General features: G+C 34.5%; 1 protein-coding gene and 1 long non-coding RNA gene across 2 annotated transcripts; both read right to left on the bottom strand.

Annotated features, from left to right (window-relative positions):
- Positions 1–3351: 3351 nt before the first annotated feature.
- LOC112038970 (uncharacterized) lies at positions 3352–4999 on the bottom strand. The gene is made up of 2 exons (XR_002885912.2): positions 4650–4999; positions 3352–3576 (listed from the first exon to the last, which is right to left on the bottom strand). It is a non-coding gene; the product is annotated as an uncharacterized LOC112038970 (long non-coding RNA).
- Positions 5000–12060: 7061 nt separating this feature from the next.
- LOC112038978 (protein disulfide-isomerase 5-1) lies at positions 12061–19407 on the bottom strand. The gene is made up of 5 exons (XM_024071808.2): positions 19127–19407; positions 18811–18869; positions 18476–18651; positions 12706–12811; positions 12061–12437 (listed from the first exon to the last, which is right to left on the bottom strand). Exons 1-4 carry the CDS (start codon positions 19247–19249, stop codon positions 12717–12719), a joined length of 453 nt encoding a protein of 150 aa, XP_023927576.2. The 5' UTR covers positions 19250–19407; the 3' UTR covers positions 12061–12437; positions 12706–12716.
- Between the last annotated feature and the right edge of the window lie 6031 nt (positions 19408–25438).

Here is a 25438-nt window from a genome sequence, read left to right as displayed (position 1 = left end):
TGAAAAAACATAATTGTGTGTTTGGTATGAGTGTGTATTTTTTCTTTTAAAGTGCATATTTATCTGACATTTTAGAGTGATTTACTATTATTTTATTTGATGAGAGAGAAATTCCCTCTCATTACCATTGCACTCCTTATTCTTTCTCTTCTTTCTAGTTCTCTTCTAGTCTTCTCTGCTTCATAAGTCTCCTTTTCTCCCTATCTCCCATCTCTTCTACCAAACTCTTTAAAGACTCACAAATAATACAAAAAAATCCCAAAGAAATCCCAGCAATAGGATTGTTTAAATACCCAAACCAATCATCCACTAAGTGCTGGTTTGGATAGGGATTAATTTGGCAATGCGTTTTGCACTATAGCGCGTTTTAGCCTTTTTTTTTTTTTTTCCCAACTGTAGTTGTTGACCAAGTCTTTTGTGAACAGTGCTCCCGTGCACTGTTCACGGGTCCCGCAAATTACACTTTTCAGCAACTTTTTCATTAAAAATGGGTCCTACGGCACTATTCACACATTTAAAAATTATTTTGCTACAGTGTTTTCAATTTAGCAACTTTCAGTTTCAGCAACAATAAGTTGTATTCAAATGAACCCTAAATCAAATCCACACTCTCTTGCTTATCGGAAAATAAAGAAATCAAATCAAACCCATGCCACAAAATCAAATCTACCCATGAAATTATCAACCAATGCCAAAAAAACCAAGAGAAAAATAGGGACAAGGGAGATCTTGGCTTTGACATTGTCAATAGTGTCATTGTCATTGTCACAAAGAGAGAAGAGGAGAGAGATGAGGCTAGGACCAACGGTGCGGCAAGGAATAAAGATAGAAAGAGATATATGATGGTGCACTCCTAGAGAGAGAGAGAGAGAGAGAGAGAGAGAGAGAGAGAGAGAGAGAGAAGCATGAAAAAGAGAAGATAAGGATAAGTGTGAAAGAAAGAAAAAGAGAGAGAGAGAGAGAGAGAGAGAGAGAGCATGCTTTTCAATTTAGTGAGATAAACGGTTTAATGTGCTATCAATTTAGTGGGTCCCATGCTTTTCAAAATATTTACAACAATGCCATTTAATGTTGTTAATCAAAAACTAAAAATTGGTAGAAGGAGTTCTCTATATTTAGCGTTCAAATATCCTAAAATGAGAAATATAACTCAAACACTCTTACATGAAATCCCTTACTAAATGCGTTGTTTTTTTTTTTTTTTTGCCCACTATAGACACTGTATTTTGTACCCCTTACGACTTGGGCCCCCATTTCCTAATGATGGTAGCACTCTATAGCCTAAGTTTGGTTTAGGGTCCAATTAGATGAAAACTGACTTGAGGAAAGTATCTGTGGAAAATATAACTTATTTTTGGAAGAATAAAACTATTTTTGGAAAAGAAAGGCTGAAATAAACCTTAAGTGTGTGCACGCATATATATGTATGCGCACACACACTCAAGCCATGCATATGCATACTTATGGCATGTGCATGCATGTGTAGACAGCTAGGGTTCCAGAAACTATATAAGGAAAGCTTTTCATGCTTAATTTTGGTTTGGAATAGATCCCATATCGTCTGGGAGCTACCCTAAACTCCTATTTTTTGACTATATAAAGCCATAAAAGACACTTTTCCAAAAGAGGATGAAAACAGTGGCAAAACACACAAGATTCACTAGAAAACAGTGAATCAAAGAGTGAGTTTTTTACAAAACATCCTCAAGTCAAATTTTACTTGAGTGGGACCTTTTCTTGTTTTAATCTTCGAGTTCTAAAGTTTGTTAACCTAATTTGATTTAGTTGTGAATAGATTGACTGAGGAGAACGATCAAAATCAAACTCTAAAGAGTTCTAAGTGTTGAGGTAAAGGTTCTAACTTTGGCTCTTTACTTTTCTCTGTCTTTATGTTGTTTGTATATATGCTTTAATGTCTTAACATATCTATTTAGCTTAGGTTTACGTAGTGTTTATGTTAAAAGCATGCTAGGTTGTTAGATTTCTTGTTTTCTTTATTTCTCTGTTTTGAGTTTTTGAGTTAGGGTTTTAGGCGTGTATGCGTGCGCATGCTTCATGCATACGTACGCATACTCAAAGTGTGCGTACGCATATAGTTGGGATGCACACGCACACTCGTGCCAAAAAACCCTAATTTGTTTTTGTTTGTTCTTTCCTTGTTTTCTTTCACATGTTTAGTGTTTGTTTAACCTGGTTTTCATATCTCTAAGTATTTGTCTATCTACTTTGTTTTGTTTTATCTCTTTGATGCTCATTAGGATTTTATTTTGTTTGAATATTATGAACATGCATATGAATATGAACATGCATTGATATATAAGTGCTGTGATGCAGTGAGGCAAGTCATGTATAAAACCTAGGAACATGCATTTTAGCTTTGAATATAAAGTTACCTAATATGCTTGGTTGAATACCATGAGCTTTGATGCTTGGGTGTTTAGATGTGTTTATCCAGATTTGCCTTGTGATGTTTTTACCCTTGGTAATATATGTTTAATGCCATGATTTGGGGTGTTCACCAAATTGCACCAAAACTGTCCATAAAATGGCATAATTGCACCGTATTGCAAGTAACAGTGCACCGCACAGCATGGTGCAGTGCAATTTGTGGTTTTATAATAAGAAAATCATATAAACTGCACTGCACCACACCCTCTCTCTATATTAATATTAATATTAATATTAATATATATATATATATATTTTAATATTAAATATATTATTAATAGTTTAATAACCCTAGTTTTCCAAAAAAAAAAAAAAAGGTTGATAACCTTAGCAAGTGTTGATTAGGAAAGTCAGCCAAAAATAAAGAAAAATTAGTTTAATAGTTTAAAACTTGGCCCAAAACAAAGGGACAAATTAGTTTTGGGCTAGGTAGGAAAAGTTCAAAATTTGAAAAATATACTAGTTTCAAACGTTCAAACCACATCTTATACACGATACACTGCACTGCATATGTGCTTGCAAAAATGAAGTGTGGTGTGATTATGTTTTTGGCTAAACTCTAAACCACACCGCACATATGACCACAAAAATAAAGTGCGGTGAAATTATGATTTTAACTAAACCGTACCGCAAAGTACGGTGCTAAAAATGGCCTAAAATAACACCGCACCGCACCGCGAACACCCCTAGCCATGATAGATGAATGCTAGTGTGACGACCCAAACTCGTACTTCCGGATTTAGAGCATGACTGGCATGCTAATATCAAGCTTAAACTTGATATTAACAAGAACCAACTTGACTTTTTTACCAAAAGCTTTTACAAGCTTCTCTTTTTCAAATTCATTCTTGTTTCTTTACTTAAAAGATATAATTTTTCACTTGACATTCAGAGCATCTACACTGTACTCAAAGAATAACATAATCCACCAATTACTCAAATTCTAAATTCCACATAATACATCTCTTAATGCTTTGATGTACACAATTTTCATTAGATCCTAAAATACACAATACTACAAAGCTAAATATTGAATTGCTAATTTAGGATCTATACTTTTAAAAACTAAAACTAGCTCCTTCCAAAACTCGACTAAGGCTCCCTCTGCTCCAAATTAAAACCTGTTGACTGAAAGAGTGGAAGGGGTGAGCTACACAGCTCAGTAAAGGTAATATATATGACAATTTAATAAGGATGCATGTAAATCAATTCATTTCATTTTACAATTATTCAGATAAGAGAACCCATTTTCATGCATAGTATTCTATACTATTTATAATAATAACTTATACGCTCTTCGTAAAAATAATTGTTCTCCCTTCTCTTATCAAAATAATATTATCAAAGCCTTTCGGATTGAATTTCTTTCATTTCTTACAAAGTTACCATATATATATTTTCATTACAAAATGATCATTTTAACGTAAAATTAGATAATCGGTAACTTTGCCTTAAACTGGAAGCATCTTAAAGAATAATAAAACTTTCTTTCATAAACTTCTTCTCGTAAAATATTATAATGTTTATAATCATAAAACTTAACGTTTCATAAAGAAAAACAGATATCAGATAACTTTTTAACATAAGCTTGTACTTTCATCAGAAGCTTTATCTTTAAAGCATAACAGAACTTCAGAAACTTTTATCTTTAATAAACAGCTTTCTTTTCATCAGAAAATTTTTCTTTTCATGAAAGCTTTTAACTTTCCACAATGCATTTAACAAAATAATTATCTCATGATTAATAACATAATATAGCTGTTCATAAATAACTTGGTTAGTCCATATCTGATAAATCTGTACTTATGAGCGCGGACGCACCGCCATCCTCAATACATACTTTAATTGAGTGCAGACAAACCGCCATCCTCAATATATTCTTTAAATGAGCGCGGACAAACCGCCATCCTCAATACATACTTTGATCGAGTTCAGATTACCAGAGGACATAACCCGAAAACATTTCGTACTTATACATCATACTAAAATTCATAGTTTGCATAACATTTCATAATAAAAGCATTTCCATTGTTTTCTTCATCATGTTCGTGGAATTAGTAATAGCATCAATATGCATAAATCATATATATAAGGTTTCGAAAGCTCACGAACACATCTTTGTCTGATAATGCTTTCATGCCATATCTCTAATCAAAAACATTTTAATGCATAATATGCTTTAAAATAACCTCATGACTTACCAAATGCTCATATAACTTATCCCTTACTTGAAAGCAGAGGAACCGAGAGCCTACAGTCGAAGGAGCTTAGACCTGGAGAACTGGTAACACCCACAAAACCTTAGTGTTAGGCTCTTAATTTCATCTTTAGAGAAGGAGGGCTGCCGTGTAAGAGCGAAGAGAGAGGAGAGAAAGAAGAGCAAAGAAAGAGGAATAGAGAAAGAAGTAAAGGAGTTGGACTTTCTTGTCTGGTGCAGCCAAGAAGATTAGATATGGGAGAAGACTTTTGGGGTAGCAAAATCAGATAAGGAGAGTGGACTTGGGTGGAATACATGTGATGCTAAGGAAAAATCTCACCATCCACTTTTTCAACCTTTCTTTTTCTTTGCATTCACACTTACACTTTTCTACCAAGAATAATATCACATTACACACACACACACACACATATATATATACCCTTACTTTTATAAAGTTATATCCATCACATTAAAAGAGCATATATGTTCTATAATATCACAATAACAAAGCTTCATGCACTTAAAAGTAATTAAGATAATGACATGCATATAAACCCATAAAAATTAATTATGCAATTAGGTTGGGGTGTTACAGTTAGGCTTGGGGATGATTATGCCATGTTTATTTGCTTTTAGATGCATTTTAGAGAGTGTGTGAATTAGAATAACATGTTAAATATGACTTTAATGAGATTAAGACTTGAGATACAATGAGTGGAGGCCGAACCACGGGTCGAGTAGGGTTGGGTGTCTAACACCTTCCCATCCCCACAACTAAACTCCAGACATGTGCTCTGGTAAAGATTAGTCATTCCACAAAGGGCGTTATATTTATGGTTCCTAGACCTAAACTAGGTGGTGACTCCATTTACACTCTCTGCCATGGTCTACCTTAGGCCAAGGCGTATTCACCCAATCGCGTCGCGAGTACTTGTGCTCACACCCACTGTTTTTAGTGTTCAAATACTGAAAATTGTTGTTTAGAATCCCTTACCAAATAGGCCCTTATTAATTAATTATAGTGATATTTGTTTTAACGACTTCAATGCTGTTCTTGTTAGGATTTTATTTATATTTTGAAGATGCTGGATGGAATGTGGCTTAATTATATTATATTGTTCTTATTCTCTTTAACGAGATTTTAATGATAGGATGTGGACTAACTAATATTTTATGGAATTTAAGATCTAAAGGGGAAAAATAAAAGATTGGTCTTTTACATGTTATCACTTCTTGTTTCTCTAGCTCAATCTCTAACTCTTTACTTTTCTTTTCTTTTTCTCCCATATTTTGCAACAAAGAGTATTTTTTTTCCAACATCTGTATGCAGCACTCTCCTTTCATATATACTAGTCACAAATTTGCATGATGCATGAAACAATTTGATGATTTGATTTTCTAAATTAAGGTATTTATATTTTTTATTTGAAAGCATTTTAAATATTGAAATATATATATATATATATCTGTTAAGTAAAAAATGAAAATGGTAGATAAAACTTATAAGTGTTATTTCCCAATTTTTCCCAAAATGTTATGACTATTTTTTAACAAATTATAGTTAATATAATAGATTAGATTTTCTAAATTAAGGTATTTATATTTGTTATTTGAAAGCATTTTAAATATTGAAATATATATATATATATATAGATATATTTGAGGAAACATAATGTATCTTACATTCAATTATTATATAAGGTGAGATATTTTGTAAATAATATAATGTGTGGTTGGAACTTTGGTTCAAAATACATTAAATAGTTTTCATTCTCTTATGTTTTGCCTAATTTTGGGGAAAGGAATGGAATAGAATTAAGGACAAAGTTTAGCTACAAAATCGATTGTTGCCTTAGGCTACAAACTCGCTCAATATCTTTTTATTGAAAGTAAATTTTGACAAATCCATCATTGGATTGTATCTTCTTCTTATATTCTTCATGTTTGCAAAATTTCAAGAAAATTAAAGATCAATAGCTATGTCATCAATAAATTTTTAAATTGTAAGTTTTTTTAATTTAAAATTATGCATAAAATATAAGATTATAGATTATATAGTAAATGATATCCGATTGACACAAAAATTGACATGTGCATTAAGAGCGTAAAGAACATGTAATTCAACGGTTAGATTTTCAAAATATGCAGTAATATTTATTTTATTGAGTGAGTTTGTAGCCTAAGGCTACAACCAATTTTGTAGCTAAACTTTGTCCATTAATTAATGCTGACTTACCATCCATTCCATCCACTCTCATTAAACAACCAAACAAAGGAATGCAGAAAATATTCTCTAAAAATCAAATTGCTTCCTTTCCATTCCACCCTTCCAAACATAATGTTAATGCCCTTTATTCATCATCATCATCGTAAGATAAACCCTCTCTCCCTATTCCTTGATTATGACATGAAAAAAAAGCAATTAATCTAGACAAAAATAGCACAAGTGGGAGTGAGAAACACAATGGCAAACTGATAAGATTCAGGTTTGGAAATGATACAAAATTTATATTCTCTAAAATTTACATTCCCTAATTAAAGATAAGGAATCACAAATCTTCTGACTTGTCAACTTTTTACAATAAAAATATTGGATTAATACTGTGCATGCCTTCTTTCACTCAGTTTCTCTACTTAAAACCCTTAACCATACATATATCACTCTTATCCCTAAAGTTTCTTTCCTAGATGATGTTACCCATTTTCGTCCTATTATCCTATGCAATGTTGTTTATAAAGTCATATCCAAAATACTTGTCATTAGATTAAAACCTTTTATGGATAATCTCATTACTCCATTCCAAAATGCATTCATTCAAGGGAGAATTTACAGATAATATCCTTATAGCTCATGAGATTTTTGATTCCTTCACAAAAAAAGGGCATGAAAAAAATGTTTTCGTGTATTAAAAATAGACATAAGCAAAGCTTATGATAGGCTTGAATGGAATTTCTTGAAAGTTGTTCTTATGTCCATGAAGTTTAGTTCAAAATGGGTGAATTGGATTATGGAATGTGTTACTACTGTTAACTATACTTTGCTCATAAATGGTAGCACCTCTAAATCCTTCATTCCTTCTAGAGGACTTAGACAAGGGGACCCCTTATCTCCTTATCTTTTCCTCATGTGTGCAAACATTATGTCCCTCTCCCTTTTGAAAGCTAAGAGTCTCAAGGAAATTAAGGGGGTTCAACTTGGAAGAAACGGATGCTCCTTCACCCATGTTTTGTTTGTTGATGATTCCCTCCTTTTCTTTCAAAATGATAGGCATTCTCTGTCCAATGCACAAAAAAATTGTGTCTTGGTATTGTTCCATTTCTGGAAAAAGTACTAACTTTTCAAAATCTATTCTTTACTATTCCCCTAATATGCCTAGAGAGGACCAAGATAATCTAGCTCAAACTCTTCAGGTTAACTTAGTCCAAACACCAAGCAAATATCTTGGCTTAAACTTCAAGCTTAGGGGAAAAAGAGCGGGTGATTTTCAAGTCCTCGTGGATAGGCTTCAATCCAAACTTCAAGGATGGAAAGCAAATCTTCTATCTCAAGCTGGTAGAACCACCCTTATCTCATCAATTCTCCAGGCAATGCCACTATACACTTTTTCCTGTATGAAAGTTCTTGAAACCATTTGAACCAAAATGGACACCATAACTAGAGCTTTCTGGTGGGGTCATGATTTGGGAGTGAGGAAGTTGCACCTCATAAATTGGGATACCATTTGCAGACCAGAAGAGAGGGAGGTCTTGGGCCTACAAATTTCAGTCTCATAAACCCAGCAATGCTGGCTAAACAGTATTGGAGAATTAGCCACAGACCTCAATCTGTTCTAGATAAAACCTTTAAAGCAAAATATTTCAAGAAATTCTATTCGCTTTAAAGCAAAATATTTCAAGAAATTCTATACATGAGTGTTCCCCTAAACCTCATCACTCCTAGTTCTAGAGAAATATCACTGATAGGAAAAACAGTAAACTCAAAGAAGGAAGACGGTTAATAGTGAATGGTAAAGAGATTACCGTCACTCATCCAGCTTGGTATCCTTGCCAACTCCAAAACCTAGACAATCACAGGTCACTCGGGCACAGTGGCTGATTTAATTGATAATAATTCATGTACTTGGAATGCTTGTCTGGTTAGAACACTATACCCATATCCCATATGCAATGAAATTTTGGGATATCCCATTTCCAAGACAGGCACGGGTCTTGATAGTTTATTATGGAAACGCTCCCACTCTGGGGACTATCAAGTTAAGAAAGCTTACAACATGCTTCTTAAAGAGGCTACCTTTCCCTGTTCTGTTCAAAACGGAAACCATGATTTCCCACAAGAAGTCTGGACTCTGATTTGAAGGTGAAACTCCCTGTGAAAATTATTACTTTTGTGTGGAAGGTTTTCCATGACAGCCTCCCTGTGAAACTAACTTTAAAGAATAGAGGGATACCAACACCAAGTACTTACCCTTTCTAGGATGAATCCATATCTCATCTATTTCTCTTCTGCCCTTTTACTAGAGCTGTGTGGCATGGATCATCTTTGGCTGTACATACTTCTGAATTAAACAATGTATCTGTCTAACATTGGATTGGGACTGTCCTCCAAAGGCAAACTGCTGGATCAGGGGATGATGTTCTTCATTCAATCCTTATTCACCTTCCTGTGGACTATTTGGAATCACGTGAATAAAGTGGTTCATGAAGGAATACACCCAAACCCAATGGAAGTTATTCTAACAGCTCAATGTTTAACTTGCAGGTACCAGGAAGCCTTTTCCAAAAAACAAAATCTTGATCGAATTATGGACCATTAACCTCTAGACTGCGGTAATGGAGATAGCTGGCAGCTGATCATCAAAGTTGTTGGGGCGAGAAGGAAAAATCCTAACAGATGTGGATATGCCTATGAAGCCATCAATTTGCAAGGAGACCTCATCTTCTCTGGTGGAGCAAGTTGTGCTGCTGATTCTGTTCTTGGTGCTGTTCAGGAAGCAATAATGGAGGCGTCCATAAAAGCTACAACTCTTGGCAATAGACAGATCCTTGTACTAAGTGATTGTAAGAGACTAGTTCAAGTATCAAATGGAAAAACTCTCCCACTTGGAAGGAAAAAATTATGCTCACAGATTTACATTCCCTATCACAAAACGGGCTGGTCTTTCAATCCTTTTTGTACCAAGGATCATTTTGTGTAAAGTTGCTACTTTAGCTGAGCAAGCTACTAGAATGCCAACCAACCACTGTTGGATTAATCGAACATTTTTGTAATAACTCTTGTATTGTTCCTGGTTTTTTTTTTCTATGAATGGTATCAACAACAACCAAAAAAAAAAAAAAAAATTCAAATCTTGGTCAAGAGATTTAAAATATGATTGATTGATTGTAATAAAAAGTAGGAACAATTGCATGGTACCTCCATGTGGTTTAGTTATATTTCAATTATCACCTTAACTTTTCAAAACCTACACTATACCTCTTGCCGATTGGTTTTTATTTATTTATTTATTTTTTAAAATCATAAAAATCAAACAATTATTCACTCATAAAATAAGATAGTGTATCTTTACTCTTGGTTTGGAACTTGAAAAAACATAGTAAAAAAGATTTGACTTGGACATGAGATGATGTAAACATGTGTCCAAAATTGGCCACATGTCCGTATTGTGTCGGTCCAGTGCATTGGATTGCTGTTTTACTTAGATGAAATAAATACTTGCTAGTGCTCTCTCTCTCTCTCTCTTCTCTCTCTCTCTCTCTCTCTCTCTCTCTCTCTCTCTCTTCTCTCTCTTCATTTTGATGTTTGTGTTGCAAGAAGTGGTCACTTTCACAAATTTGCATCTGGAATGGAATGAAGTAGTTGAGATTGTTTATAATACGAGATGATTTTAAATTGCTCCTTTTGGACTATGGCCACATACTGATAAAATATGGCCGTTTGGGGATGCAAATACAAGTTCTTCCTATGGAAATACTGGATAGTGCCATTGAGTTCTTGGCAAATAAAATAATGGGTCTTACTAAATGTTGTTAGCATGGTTTTGAAACTTTGGATTGTTCAAAGAATTGGAAAATGGAGAGGTTTAAGGTTTTTGAGGTTCGACATGGTAACAATGATGACATCATTATTAATTTAATAATTATTTAAAATATAAATAAATATATTAAATTAGTAAATTTAAAAAATTGACTAAAATGGTCCAAATAAATATAGAGATCTATCTTTCAAATGTATTTTTCATATTATAATTTCATAACTTTCGTAAAGAAAGTAAGAAATATCAAATCCTAAGAAAATATAAATAGATATTGAATTTCTCAATCCTTAAAAGTACAAAGTATAATTGCATAAAGAAGCAAATAAACTCCAAGTTACACATTGTTTATTACAAAAACATAGAATTTCATTCTTTAATAAAAAAAAAAAAAAATAAACTTGAGTAGTCCGGTTTGGTCACAATTTTCAAATCTGAAAGGTTCAACCTTTATTTGCATGGTTTAGTGACATTTTTTTTTTTGCTAGTTTTTGATTTTAAAATAACCATCTCACAGTTAACCGGGTCAGGCTGTGTAATTAGGTTCAACTTTCACAACCTTGGTTAATTTCCCTTTTATATGATTTTTTTTTTTTTTTAATTTTTTGTTCTATAAGTTGTTGTCAGCACAATTTTGCACCTGAAATGGAGTTGTAGTAGTTGAGATTGTTTATAAGGTTCATGGAGATGATTCTAATTTTGCTCATTCTGGCTGGATTATGGTCACATATTGATAAAATAACGAGTCTTGCTAATGACTGACATTTGAATATGCCTTTTCTTGACTGTGGTCACATAATTAAATGTTGTTACTTTCATGATTAATATTTGAATATGCCTTTTCTTTTCCTTTGTTCGGTTCGGTTTGTATCTTTTCCTAAAAAGATCTCATATAATGTAGATTCTTTAATTGTAAATTCTCCATTTTCGCTTCAAAATGTTCGGTAAAGGACAAAAGAATTAGAAAAAGTAAAGCAGTTCAGAACCCTAATTACTTTTATATTAGGGATTGTCGAGGCACCTGGAAAATTCCTGCCATCATGCTATGGTCTTAAGCCTTGGACTCTTGGCAATTTGGACGACAATTTAGGACCAGCCCATCTTTCTTAAGGAATTGAAAGGAAGAATCTGACATCTCAGCCCCAACGTTACTGGTGGAGGATTGTGAATGGTGGGGATGGTGGGTTGGTCTTGCTCCTAAAGAAAGAACAAATGGATTGGGCTGGGGTGTTTTTTTTTTTTTTGTCGTCATTTTCCAAAATTTATAAAGAATTTTCAATTTCCAAAACAGGGTAAATAGCATTGGGTTTGAAAAATTATACAGGTTAAATCTAAATCACAAGAAGCAATTATGTAATTTCCTCTAAAAAGATTGGTTCATTAGATGAATCTGAAATGGTTAGAACAAATTTATAAGATGTACTCGAGATACATTCCATATCCAAATAAGGAAGTCTGACAATATGACAACTTTGATTTATCATTTTGTTCCAAAACATTAAATAAAAAAAAAAAAAATCTCGTAAATAGAATGTCATGAGATTCGACGTTCATTAATACACACTAATTCTCTCTGCTGTCAAGATTAGTTCTAAGTTTGTATCTTCCTGATTAAACAAACTCCGACCACAAGAACAAAAATGGGGCCATCTTTTAAATAATAATTGCTAGAACTTACAAGATGCTCACTGAGCCGGGTGGTCCATTCTGCTATAAAGTGCTGATGACCCTCCTTGTTCGAGTAGGAAGTCCCACACCTGCACCACAAGAAAGCCTTAAAATGTCAAACCACATATAAAAAGGATTTCTGAAGAGAGATTTTTTTTTTTTTTTTAATCTGTAATAAATGTGAAAAAATCATGTTCTCCAAGTAATATTTGCAAAAGATTTCAAAGCAAAACAGTAAAACAAACAAAATTTTGTCTGCCAAGACTAATTTCCATACTCCCAACCTTGAAAAGGGATCACAAGCCCCTCTTATAAGGTACTGCAAGAATAATTAATACAAAGCAATCAGGTGTCTACCTTACACAATATCACAATTCTTTATCACTGCCAAGTTGTGCTTTTGCTGCCGCCTGTTCAGCTTCTTCTATAACAAATTTTTTAAGTGATTCGACGTCCCTTGATCCTGGTAATTTTTACAGTACGCAAAAAGAAAGTCAGATCATCCAGTTACATGAATACCATTAAATTAACAAACTCAATCATCAGTCTACAATTACTACATAAGCACTGAATGTCTCCAATTGGCTCAAGTCAACTCAACCAAACAAGTAATGTAAATGTACACAGCAGAAGAAGCTAATGTTTAGAAGATGCCGGCCCATAAGAAATAATAATCATAATCGTAATGAAAAAAAAGTTGATAAATTGTTAATCTGAAATCTGGAAAACTGATCCTCCTTATTTTCATGACATCAAATTGCTAACATTGGCAGCAATTCATTTTCCTCATCTTGATTTGTGTCACAGTATGGTACATAAAAATCATCCATTTCAACCACAACCAAACCACAACCACCCCCCCCCCCCCCCCCCCCCCTCTTCTCTCTTCCTCTGAATAAAAAAGAAAAGGGCTTACAGGTGTGGTCACTGCACCTGCACCATTTTCCCCTATCAGGTGCATGATTAATTACCCAGCAAAAAGAAGTGTCTGGTAAATTGAAACTATTCAGGGAACCAAATCAATTGAATCCAGATGACTTATTTTTACTTATTAAAAAAAAAAAACTTAAATCCAAGTGACATATCATCATGTTTTTGGCATAGTTGCTAAAACAACTGTCACCATGACCATTATCATTATCATCATCACCATCACAATTTCATTATTTAAATCCTGCTATCACTATCCTCATATCACAAGTATTATCCCACATCCATCAGTCTCAATGATATAATCAAGAATTCCACTGCAACCATCCATCCATACTGCCCCCAATATTTTTTAAAGTATCATGATTTTTCTTTCAAAACATTATAGCATCATGACTAGCAGTGATCATTAACAAAATCATATTTTCTTTTGGAGAGATTACTATGGATATCTTGGATCAATAATTCATAAGAACAAGAAGATTGTGGAGGACGATAATCATTGAATAAAAGTAGAGGGCTGATTTGGAGAAGTGCATTTCTTCTTCATTTTTGCTAAATATCACACATCATTTTCATTATAATATAGTTATCACTATTATCTTTCATATTTCTCATCCCATTCTAATTGCAGCCACTAGCACCGTTACTCTCACCCCTACATCTCTCTCTTTATTTATTTATTTTTTTTGAATAAATTATTCTCAACCTCACATCTTATGATGTCCATGCATGATGACGTTCACCATTATCACGTGAAAATTTATATTAAACCATGTTTAAGTAATGTAACATGTCAGAAACAAGTATGGTATTTTATTTTGATCTGGGATGGAAGCATAGAGTCACAATATGCCATTAAGTTCGGGGCCATTACTTTGCCACTTCAAAATACTGGAGGTCTAAATCACATCCAAGCATCAATAAAAACTTTCTTGTTTACCCATATTAATAGCTTCAATAGTTGATCAACAGGATATAGAATAATAGAACATCATAAATTTTACCAGAGTAAACCCAAAGTCCACTAACATACATACTATATTGATTTACTTTGTTGTATATTAAATCTATTACCAAAATGAATTCCTCTACTTGTAATTTTCAACAATCAAAATAGAACATGAAGCCTAGCTTATTTCTCCTTCCCTATACATGCATATGTCTTACCATACACATTAACTATGATGCAGGATAAATGATTTACATGTTCTGGATCAGAATTTTTGATTCATTTTAAAGATAAGTACCCTTCCTTTACAAGTTAAACATAATGTCTAGCGATGCGACATCTTTACTCTTCATCTCTTTTTATTTATTTATTTATATTTTAAATTATTAGAAAATGTTACTCTTCATCTGCTTTTATTAAAGGAGAAATTATTTTGAGTTAAAACAAATAATTAAATTGGTGACATTTGTTGTGGGCAATGAGTACATAAACACCTTATGGAAAGTGTGAATCAGTAAAGAATTCACCCTAGAGCAAACCCTAATAATAGAAGCCATACAAGGATATGCACTCATCTTTGCAAGTCAAATCAGCAGTCAGGAGTTTCATCATCTCATCCATAAGCAACTAATAAACATATCTAGAGCTACATCATTCAAAAAATGAATAGCAAGATAGAGAACTATGAAAACATTTCAGAGTTGCTAAAAAAGGCTTCAACCTCCAGAAACGTTTAAAAGCATATGCAAACATATTCCTCTCTGGTCCAGTATAATAAAACCCAAGAGAAATAAACTGCCAAGTTGGTCAAATCGTTTTTCTAACCTATTTAATATGTTAACTTGATGCGTTGATTGAATTAGGTCACTAAACTATAAAATGGAAGGGCACACTCACCAGAGTGCTTTTTTTTTTTACATGGCCAGTGGTGTTAGGGAAGATTAGGATGGTGGAACAGTTGAGATAGTGCCATGTAATCATAGTGGATTGATGTTGCATCTGCAAATTGAGTAGGGAAACAATGGATCATTTTCTACATGATGCTTGACAGCTTGAGAGTTGTGGACATTGGTTTTTTGTTTGTATGGAATTTTGCTGGTCATACCTAGAATGGTGGTTGACATTCCAAATATTACTACCACAAAGCATCCCTGTACAACATGCCAACAAGCAAGGATGCACGGACGCAGCTCTAGAGGAGCCGCACCCGCGTCGGACTCGGCGGAACGCGGGAGGGACGCCGCTGACCGCGCGTCCGTGCCGCGTTGGGCCGCGTCCTGCCACGTGGATGGGCCACTTGCGCCGACGCGGCTCAAATCGGCCTGACTTGGCTGTATCGGCCGAAACCGCCGAAATGGCCAGATCGTATCGGCTGAATATTGGTGTATTTCGGCTGGAAAAAGGAAATCGGCCGGTAAGTTTAGCCCCNTGCATCCCTGTACAACATGCCAACAAGCAAGGATGCACGGACGCAGCTCTAGAGGAGCCGCACCCGACGTCGGACTCGGCAGGGACGCGGAGGGACGCCGCTGACCGCGCGTCCGTGCCGCGTTGGGCCGCGTCCTGCCACGTGGATGGGCCACTTGCGCCGACGCGGCTCAAATCGGCCTGACTTGGCTGTATCGGCCGAAACCGCCGAAATGGCCAGATCGTATCGGCTGAATATTGGTGTATTTCGGCTGGAAAAAGGAATCGGCCGGTAAGTTTAGCCCTTGCTTCTTCTTCTTCTTCTTCTTTTCTGCTTCTTCGGCTTCTTCTTCCTCTTTTTTGCCGTTCTGTTCTGTTTTTTTTTTTTTTTTTTTTTTAAAGGATTGTTAAATGCTTGGGCAGGCTTATTTTGTTTTTTATGCCTCTCACGTGAGCCACATCTCCTCCTTTTTTTTTTTTTTTTTTTATAACATTAAGCCACTGAAACGTCTGAACCACTAGTACATGAGCCACATCTCCCCCTCTTTCTTTATTTTGTACATATTATTTATTATATATTATTATATTATTATTATTATTATGAGTTTTCATTATTTATTATATAAAAAAGCATGCTTAGCAATATATAAAATATATAAATAAAAATATTTTTAATAATTTTTTAATCACCAAGTCTCGTCGCACCCGCACCCACCTTTTTCAAAAATTGCCGAGTCCCGCACCCGCACCTGCACCCGCACCCGAGTCCCGAAACGCACCCGTGCTTCATAGCCAACAACAAATTTCCTTGTGCATTAGGCGGTGTATTTGGAGAGAGGAATGCTCAAAATTTTGAAGGACACAAGAAATTTTAAGCAACAATTCTTATTCTCTCTCTATGACTACACTACATGGATTCCACTTTTTGCTTCTCTTTGTCTAATTTATTGGAGTTCAATGATCTTTTAAATTTTAGACTTTAGAGGCTAGTTTTCCGTATAGGTGTTTCTCTTGTAAACTTACCATGGATCTAGAGTTGCACCCCTTTTTTGATACATTACTGATGAAAAAAAGAAGGAAGAAGAAAAATTATGAAAGAAAGCATCATTAAAGTAAGAGGAAGACCAAACTGGACATGAGACATGATTAGAAACAATTAACACAATGTCAATCCCATGCTCAAGCAAAAACCCAGCCATTATTAATAAAACTTTGATTACAGATTTGAGTAGCAAAAACCAAATGTTGAGTGATAAGAGTTCCACCATTTTGTCAGGCAGCAGCACATATGCATAAAGCTAGAAGTCAGTATGCAACATATAACAAAAATTCACACTAACCAGAAAGTGAGCTAAACAAGGCACATTATTGACATTTGAATAACTATAGTAACAGGAGTAGACATGTACACATTCATAAGCACATGCACTCAAATTGTTTAGGCATAGGTAAATGAAAACAAGACAAATATTTGTTCTGCAAGTCCCTCAAAAATGTCATGCTCATGCAATACTATGAATGCTAGATCTACAAACAACCACCCATTGTGCAGTAAAAAATCTTTTCTTCGCATTGGGCCTTGTTAATTATAAATTTCCCATTAATCTTGTTCAATGCCTCCATGTGTATTCAATCCCCAACTTCACAACTATCTAGATGGTAATTTATGCTGTTGGATGATACACAGGACTAAGCAAATAGAAGATTCTCTGAGGTACCCTAGAATTATGGATAACAAAAGGTTTTCAGATTGAATATATATATATATATATATAAGGAACAAAAATAAAAATTATTAAAAAGAAGTCAAACCAAGTCCTTTCACATCGATAACTTTCTTCGGCAGAACTCTAGCACTCCATTCTCACCAAAGGCACCAAATAATGCAATGTGGCACTGCCTTCCAGAAGGCTATATATCTATGCCTTCAGAAAGAACCCTGCCAAACTGCGAACATATCGATAACTTTCTTCGGCAGAACTCTCAGATTGAATTTTAAGCCAAATATAAGCACTTTTGATGCTTCCTTATAGAAGCCATTAAAAGCTCAAAAAGTCTCTTTATCAGAAGGTAACCCAAGTAAATGCACAAGCCTTGCCTAATTGAAATCACTTTACCACTCACGAACCAAACAAAAGGATTCCCTTCAATTTCCCTTTATATCACCCATCTTCATAGGTCACATGACCAAGTGCTGGAGTGCTAACAAAAGGATTCCCTTAGATTTATTTTTATATAACCCATCTTCATAGTTTACATGACCAAGTGCTGGTGTATGTGTGTGCGTGCGTCATTAGTGAGAACATTGCTTGACTTGCCTAGACATTGGGAAGCAAGCACTTGCCTATTCTCCCACCGAGTTGCTATTTGAAATGTGAGACCATTTCACCGGCCAAATATAAAATATATAAAATTTGCATTACCATAACTGTATGGTGTCCTTCAAAAATTTCTGCCCATTTAGCACTCCTGGCATTTCATTTTTCTTGACTGTTTTTCTTTTCTATGAGTTATTTTGAAGCTTATATATATATTGAAGTTTAAAGCTTAAATACATTAGGAACCACACTAAAATGCCTAACTTGATGTTTTAAATGCTTTGCTCCTCAGCAATTTCAAACGCATTTGAATGGCACAATCCATGAATATTGACAATAATCCAAAAGTACGAAAGCTTGAAGGCTTTCTTTATGGTTATTCAAGGCCAAAGAGTAAAATTCTCGAGACTTAAGATCAAAGAGGCAATTATAAACATTATGAATTAAGATAGAGCTAAAACAAACTTAAAAACACTAAGCCATCCAAATAGAAAAGATATTAAAAAAACATGAACATTACCTCGATATCTAGTAACTTCTTCCCCTTCATAAAAGAGCTTAAATGTGGGATACGAATGAATATCAACTTTGGAACACACCGCTTTACTAACGCCGCAATCAACCTCTCCAATCTCTATCTCATCCTCTCCTTCCACCGCCTTCCCGAGGTCATCCCACAATGTCCCCAAGTTCTTACTGAAAAACCCTTTATAATTATCATTACTCGCATCGCAAACAATAATGTGTATACATATATGTGTATATATAAGAACATACGAATTCCATAACTAACAAAGTCTAGCTTATTAAAAACAATGAAAATAAAACCATAGCTTGATTTCTACAGTTAATTACCAATGCTTACACCACGGAACACAGAATTTCACAAACCACGCCGTGTCCTTCTCCTTCACCTAAACCAACAAAACACACATAGAAAAACAAACAATGAATATTGGTCCTAAGTCCTAACCATAAATCAATTCTTTCATTGCTACTAAATATAAAATTACCAAAAGAACCAAACCGAAATCTTTCTCTTTGTGTGTGTGATTTTCAACAGATAGGTAAATATAATTGGGATTATATATATATATATATGCTATTGGATCTGTTATATTGAGTGAAAAAAAGGAGAAGATAAAATTAGGGTTAAATTTGGGGGAGTTACCTTGTCGGAGAAGGTGTCAACGGTTAGGGTTATGACTTCGGCGGTGGAGTGAATTGTTAGACCCAATAGAAGAATAAGAATAATAAATGAAAGGCGAATCACTGAAGGAGATTTCGTTTTCATCGTTGTTGTTGTTGATGATGATGATTATGAATGATAATTCCTGCGCTGAGACTCAAGTCTCTCAGCGTTTCTTTTTAGCTTTTCCGGGAAATAGATCAGCACCTGAGGCAAAGTGACTCACAGAGAGAACTCAACCGGTTCAGAAATTATACTAGTTTGTGAAACACGTGGGTTGCACGTGAAAAAGAAAAAAAAAAGAGAGATATAAGTAAAGAAATATGTATATACTAGTAGATAACTAGATAAGAGAAAGGAAGAACAGAGGAAAAAAAAAAAAAAGACATGCGGTAGAAGGGAAGAATTAAAATATATATATATATATATATATNATTAATTTGTATACTTGCATCACTTTTTACTTATTAATAACCACTCACTATATTAGCAATCTGTAAAAAACAAAAATTATAGTTTTAGCATTTTTCACCTTTTAAAGGACATAAAAAATTAATTGATTAAATCTAATACAAAATATACAAACCCAAAAAAATTAGCCCTACAACAAAAATTACCAACAATAAAACTAAAAAAATTAAGCCCAATCAATTTATTTTACCCAAAACAAACAACTTGGCCATTTAAAAAAAATTTAAACAAAAATCCTTAGTAATAAAGCATTAGACTTAAAGGCCGGAGCCCTCGCACACACTAGCAGCAAAGTGCCTCTCCTAACTCCAAGTCTTGATTCCGTCCCTGAGTAATGTCAAAAGGTCAATATTGGTCCCATGCAACATTAATGTTGCAAATAATGTTTATTCATAATTTGCAACCTCAACAAATTATGAAAATTGAAAATTTATTAGCTAGTTGGCTTCACCGAATTGCAGTAAAAGTTTAGAAGTTGTAATTGTGCCAAGTTAGTTCATCAAATTGTAGTAATTTTTTAGATTAAAAAAAAAGTTTATTTTTTCTTATCAGATTGTTTTAACAAAACATGCAACCTTTTTTCTTCACTTTTTTTTTTTTGGATAATCAATTAACAATTAATCCTCATTGAAATTAGACAATTTTTTCTATACGGATTCTTCTTAAACTTATAGATAAATTAGTCCGAAATTAAAAAAAAAAATGGATTGAATTAAAACGTTGAATTTTTTTAATACAAAGCTTCTTCTTAAACTTGAAGATAAATTAGTCCAAATTTTTTATAAAAAAATAGATATATAGTTTTTTCTTTCTTGGTAAACTAAGGTAGTATGTGATGGAAAGTCCATTTATCATAACTACTTATTTCCTCTTCACATGGCAAAATACATTTTATAGAACTTTCAATAAACAAGTTTAATTGAAACTCAATGCAAATACTTTTTATTCATATCAACTTCTTCCATCTAGAGTATATTTTGTGTGTGGGGGGGGGTGTGGGAAGCTCCGTCCATGACATCACTTTTGATTTTTTGGATGAATAAAAGACAAGAACAACTACAAGAAAAACGGGCATCTCCCCTAATAAGACACAAAATAAGGGGGTAGATGCCTAAAGCAAAGGAACCAAAAGCATTACACTCTAACAACCATTTAGCTAACGAGTGGGCAGCCCGCAGGCAGACATATACATTAGGAGACATATCGATACAAATGGTCCTTATCGTCAATAAGAGGGAGTCGAGCTTGGGTTAGCAAGAGTTTCATGGCAGTTCTTAGAATCTGCCTCGATGGAAATAAATCCGGCCTTTAGACTACATGACAAAATCAAGACCCATTTAACTTTTATTGTATCAATTATAACTTGTCACTGCAACATTTGTAAAAAATTTTGTGTCCTTAGACTTATTAATAATTACATGCGAACCTTATGTTGATTTGTGTCACTGTGTAGTAAGTCAGGAAAATTATGTCCTTATTGTTATAAACATAATTTCTTTCAAGAACATTCTTACAATCCATTATCTGACGACTCAAACTAGTTTTAATCATGTGAATTACTTAGTATTTATGTCTTATGTGATTCAATTAAATGACTACATAAATCACATCATTATAATACATGTAAATGATTTTATAGATCACATTTAGTATATCTTTATATTCCTTTAACCAGATTTGAAAACTTTATATCTTTATATTCCTTTAACCAGATTTGAAAACTTTATATCTTTATTGTCATTGTTAGTTATTATTGTAATGCTTTTCTTCACTGAGAAGGAATGAAAAGGATGAGTAGAAATTGGCAATGGAATCTACCTGTTTGCCAACGTAGCCATTAATTGTTTCTGGCACTCGACATAATATTTGAGAAAATTCGATGGAGAAATAGAATTCTTTTTGTTTGAATTCATAGAAAAGGTCTTTTAATGATTTAGAACAATTGATGAAATCATTTTTAGTAAAATTTGTTGGAAAATATGGCTAAATAAACAAGTTTTGATTCAACAATACAAACCCTAAAAAATTAGCAATGACAAAAATAAATAGATAGAGTTAGAAAGATCTCACAAACTATAGAATCACGCAAATGCGTTGTTTTTAAAGGTTGATTCGTGCCACCCGGAGTAGAACTCGGTGTGAATGGCTCTCTTGGCCGAACAACCCTCCAAGATTAGACTATAGTAATTTCTTCAAGTTGATCACACACTCAAGCAAGAAGAACTAAGAACAACCTTACTTGCCTTTTCTTTCCTTAAAAAAAATTGAAGCTGAAATTTTTTCTGTGCAGCAAAGAAACAGGCAAAAGAGAGGGATACGGCTGGAGAAAGATGAGAAAAAGATGTGACTTGAATAGTGTGAGATGTAGGGTTTATATATGCTAGCATGTAAGATAAGTGGGCTGACTAGAGGACAGCTCCCAACGGTTACTGTGCAGCCAACAGGCAGCACAATAAATGCCCCAACGGGCTATTGTTTTAATGCCAGAACCAAAATGGGCTGAAATGAAAAAGAAAGGGAAAAGGTGAGGCCCAAGAATAATGTAACAAACCCAAGCCCAAGGCCAAGCCAACACCTAGCCCATTGTGTTCCAACTTACCACCTAAGATGTGCAAAGCCTTATAAACTCATAACAAGATTTATTTCTAACCAATGTGGGACACAAAACAAAGTTTTAGTGTTTGAAACACACTCACTCCAACAATCCCCCACATGTTACAAACACTAAACTAGGAAAGGCAATGAACTCAAGAAGGCATGCATCAATATGGTACCCTAAGGTTTTAACCATACTTAGGATAAATAAGTAGGAACTACTAGACAATGGTAGAGTTAGACTCTTTTAACCAAGCTATTAGATAACCAAACTTACCACCCACATACCTTTCTTTACCAAGGTTATTCCATAAGCGGGTTGGCGCCTTATACAGGCCATGTGCCATTGGGTTTCATGAGAGCTCTAGAGACCTACCCAAGTCTCATAGGAAGTGGCACAACTTCCACTTCGACATAGGTGGCATCCATCAAGAGTGTGTGCAGTACACCTCATCCCAACAGGTAGGGACTATGGATCCATTAAGAGCTAGAGCTCAACTTCCAACAATCTGCAACTTAGCACTGTCTCACACCATAGGGATGAACTCATCACTAATCTCCTCAATGAGATAGCAGAATACATAGTAACTGATAGTGCCCATATGGACCACAAATGACCTCTACCCATTTAACCCCTTATGTGGAATCACCCATCATAGAGGTTGGGCATTGGCCATAGTGTCACAATTTGGGTATCAGTCCTATCCCCCTCGATGTCTCACTCACTAGCCTTCTTGCTAGTGGCTTGGTCAAAGGATTGGCCAAATTCCTTTCTGACCTCACAAAGTCCAAGGACATTACACCATTATCAATGAGCTGCCTCACAATATTGTGTCTCTATCGGATATGTCGACTTTTCCCATTATAGATTTTGTTCTTAGCACGTGCTATGGCAGCCTGGCAATCACAATGTATGCAAATAGAGGCAATAGAGTTAGTATACAATGGTATATCAATTAACAAACTCCTAAGCCACTCGGCTTCAGATCCAGCCTTTTCTAAGGCTACTAACTCTGATTCCATGGTGGATCTCGCTATGCAAGTCTGCTTGGATGATTTCCAAGAGATAGCCCCTCCAGCTAGTGTGAACACATCCACTAGTGGACTTTACCTCATCTGTATCAGAGATCCAATTAGCATTATAATATCCTTCTAATATAGCAGGATAACCACAATATGACAAACTATAATCAAAAGTACCCTTTAAATATCTCAACAGTCTAAATATTGCATCCCAATGTTCAATACTAGGATTATGAGTATATCTACTCAATCTACCAACAGCATATGCAATATCCGGGCGAGTACAGTTTGTCAAAAACATCAAACTACCAATGATTTGTGCATATTTATCTTGTGAAACACTATCACCATGATTTTTAAACAAATGCACCTTTGAGTCAAAAGGAGTAGACATAGGTGACATATCAAAGTGTTCAAACTTTTTAAGAATTTTTTCTACATAATGAGATTGTGATAGTGTAATGCAATCATTATCCCTAAGGATTTTGATGCCCAAGATTATATTTGCCTCACCCAAATCTTTCATATCAAAATTAGAGGCAAGAAAGTGTTTAGCATCATGCACAACATCAAGGTTAGTTCCAAATATAAGCAAGTCATCAACATATAAACATATAATAACACCTTCATTATTAATAAACTTGCTATATATGCATTTATCGGCACCATTGATCACATACCCATTTCTAAGCATAACATTATCAAATTTTTCATGCCCTTGTTTAGGAACCATATAAAGATTTAACCAACTTACAAACTTTATGTTCTTGTCCAAAAACTACATAACCCTCGGGTTGCTCCATATAAATTTCTTCTTCTAAATCACCATTTAGAAAAGTAGTTTTAACATCCATTTGATGTACTACAAGTTTGTAAATAGAAGCAATCGCAAATAAAATTCTAATAGATGCAATTCCAGTAACCGGAGAATAAGTATCAAAATAATCCACATTATGTTTTTGTTTATAGCCCTTGGCTACTAAGCGAGCTTTAAACTTATCAATTGTACCATCCGGTTTTAATTTCCTTTTAAACACCCATTTGCAACCAATAGGTTTAACCTGAGGTGGAAGCTCAACTAATTCCCAAGTATGATTAGACATAATAGATTCTAATTCATTATTAATTGCTTCCAACCAAAAAGGTGCATCAACGGATTTAATTGCATCATAGTAACTTACAGGTTCATCTTCAACGACATAGGCAAGGAAATCGTTACCGTAATCCTTTTCCTTCCTAGCTCGCTTGCTCCTTCTTATTTCTTGCACATCGTCAACAAAGTCATTAGAAATTTCAATAGAATCATGCAATACTTTTTCCTTATTTTTCAAAGGAAACACATGCTCAAAGAATATGGCATTTTCGGATTCAATAATAGTGTATGATTCTAATATATCACTTTTGATGACAAGAAATCTATAGCATGAACTATTGCAAGCATAACCAATAAACACACAATCACATGTTCTAGAACCAAGCTTTCTCCTTTTAGGCTCGGGTAGCATGACCTTAGCCAAGCACCCCCACACTTTGAGGTATTCCAAGTTAGGCTTACGCCCTTCCTTTTTTCCTTATTTTTCAAAGGAAACACATGCTCAAAGAATATGGCATTTTCGGATTCAATAATAGTGTATGATTCTAATATATCACTTTTGATGACAAGAAATCTATAGCATGAACTATTGCAAGCATAACCAATAAACACACAATCACATGTTCTAGAACCAAGCTTTCTCCTTTTAGGCTCGGGTAGCATGACCTTAGCCAAGCACCCCCACACTTTGAGGTATTCCAAGTTAGGCTTACGCCCTTCCCAAAGTTCATAAGGAGTTTTACCGGTTTTCTTATGAGGTACTTTATTTTGAATATGGCAAGTCGAAAGGATGGGCTCCCCCCACATGTTGGAAGATAGCCCGGAACTAACAAGCATAGCATTCATCATTTCTTTAAGAGTTCTATTTTTCCTTTCGGCTATTCCATTAGATTCCGGTGAATAAGGTGGAGTTACCTCATGTATTATGCCATTTTGTTCACAAAATTCCTTAAAAGGATTAGACTCATATTCACCACCTGTATCGGTTCTAAGTCTTTTAATCCTTTTATTCTTTTGGTTCTCAACTTCGCTTTTATACTTTATAAACATCTCCAAAGCTTCATCTTTGGTTCTTAGTAAATAAAGTTTAGTGAATCTAGAGTGGTCATCAA

This window comes from Quercus suber, unplaced genomic scaffold (genome assembly GCF_002906115.3).
Source record: "Quercus suber isolate HL8 unplaced genomic scaffold, Cork oak 2.0 scaffold_55, whole genome shotgun sequence".
Classification (NCBI taxonomy): Eukaryota; Viridiplantae; Streptophyta; class Magnoliopsida; order Fagales; family Fagaceae; genus Quercus; species Quercus suber.
The sequence above is the reverse complement of the archived record's forward strand: the minus strand, read 5'-3'. Positions and strand labels throughout refer to the sequence as shown.

Bases quoted from the DNA above. Each gene is read 5' to 3' on its own strand.
- LOC112038978 (XM_024071808.2), bottom strand. From the start codon at position 19,249: ATGAAAACGAAATCTCCTTCAGTGATTCGCCTTTCATTTATTATTCTT. The intron at 18,870-19,126 runs GTAACTCCCCCA...TTGTTGGTTTAG, and splicing joins TTGACACCTTCTCCGACAAG to GTGAAGGAGAAGGACACGGC. The intron at 18,652-18,810 runs GTAATTAACTGT...AGGGTTTTTCAG, and splicing joins GTTCCGTGGTGTAAGCATTG to TAAGAACTTGGGGACATTGT.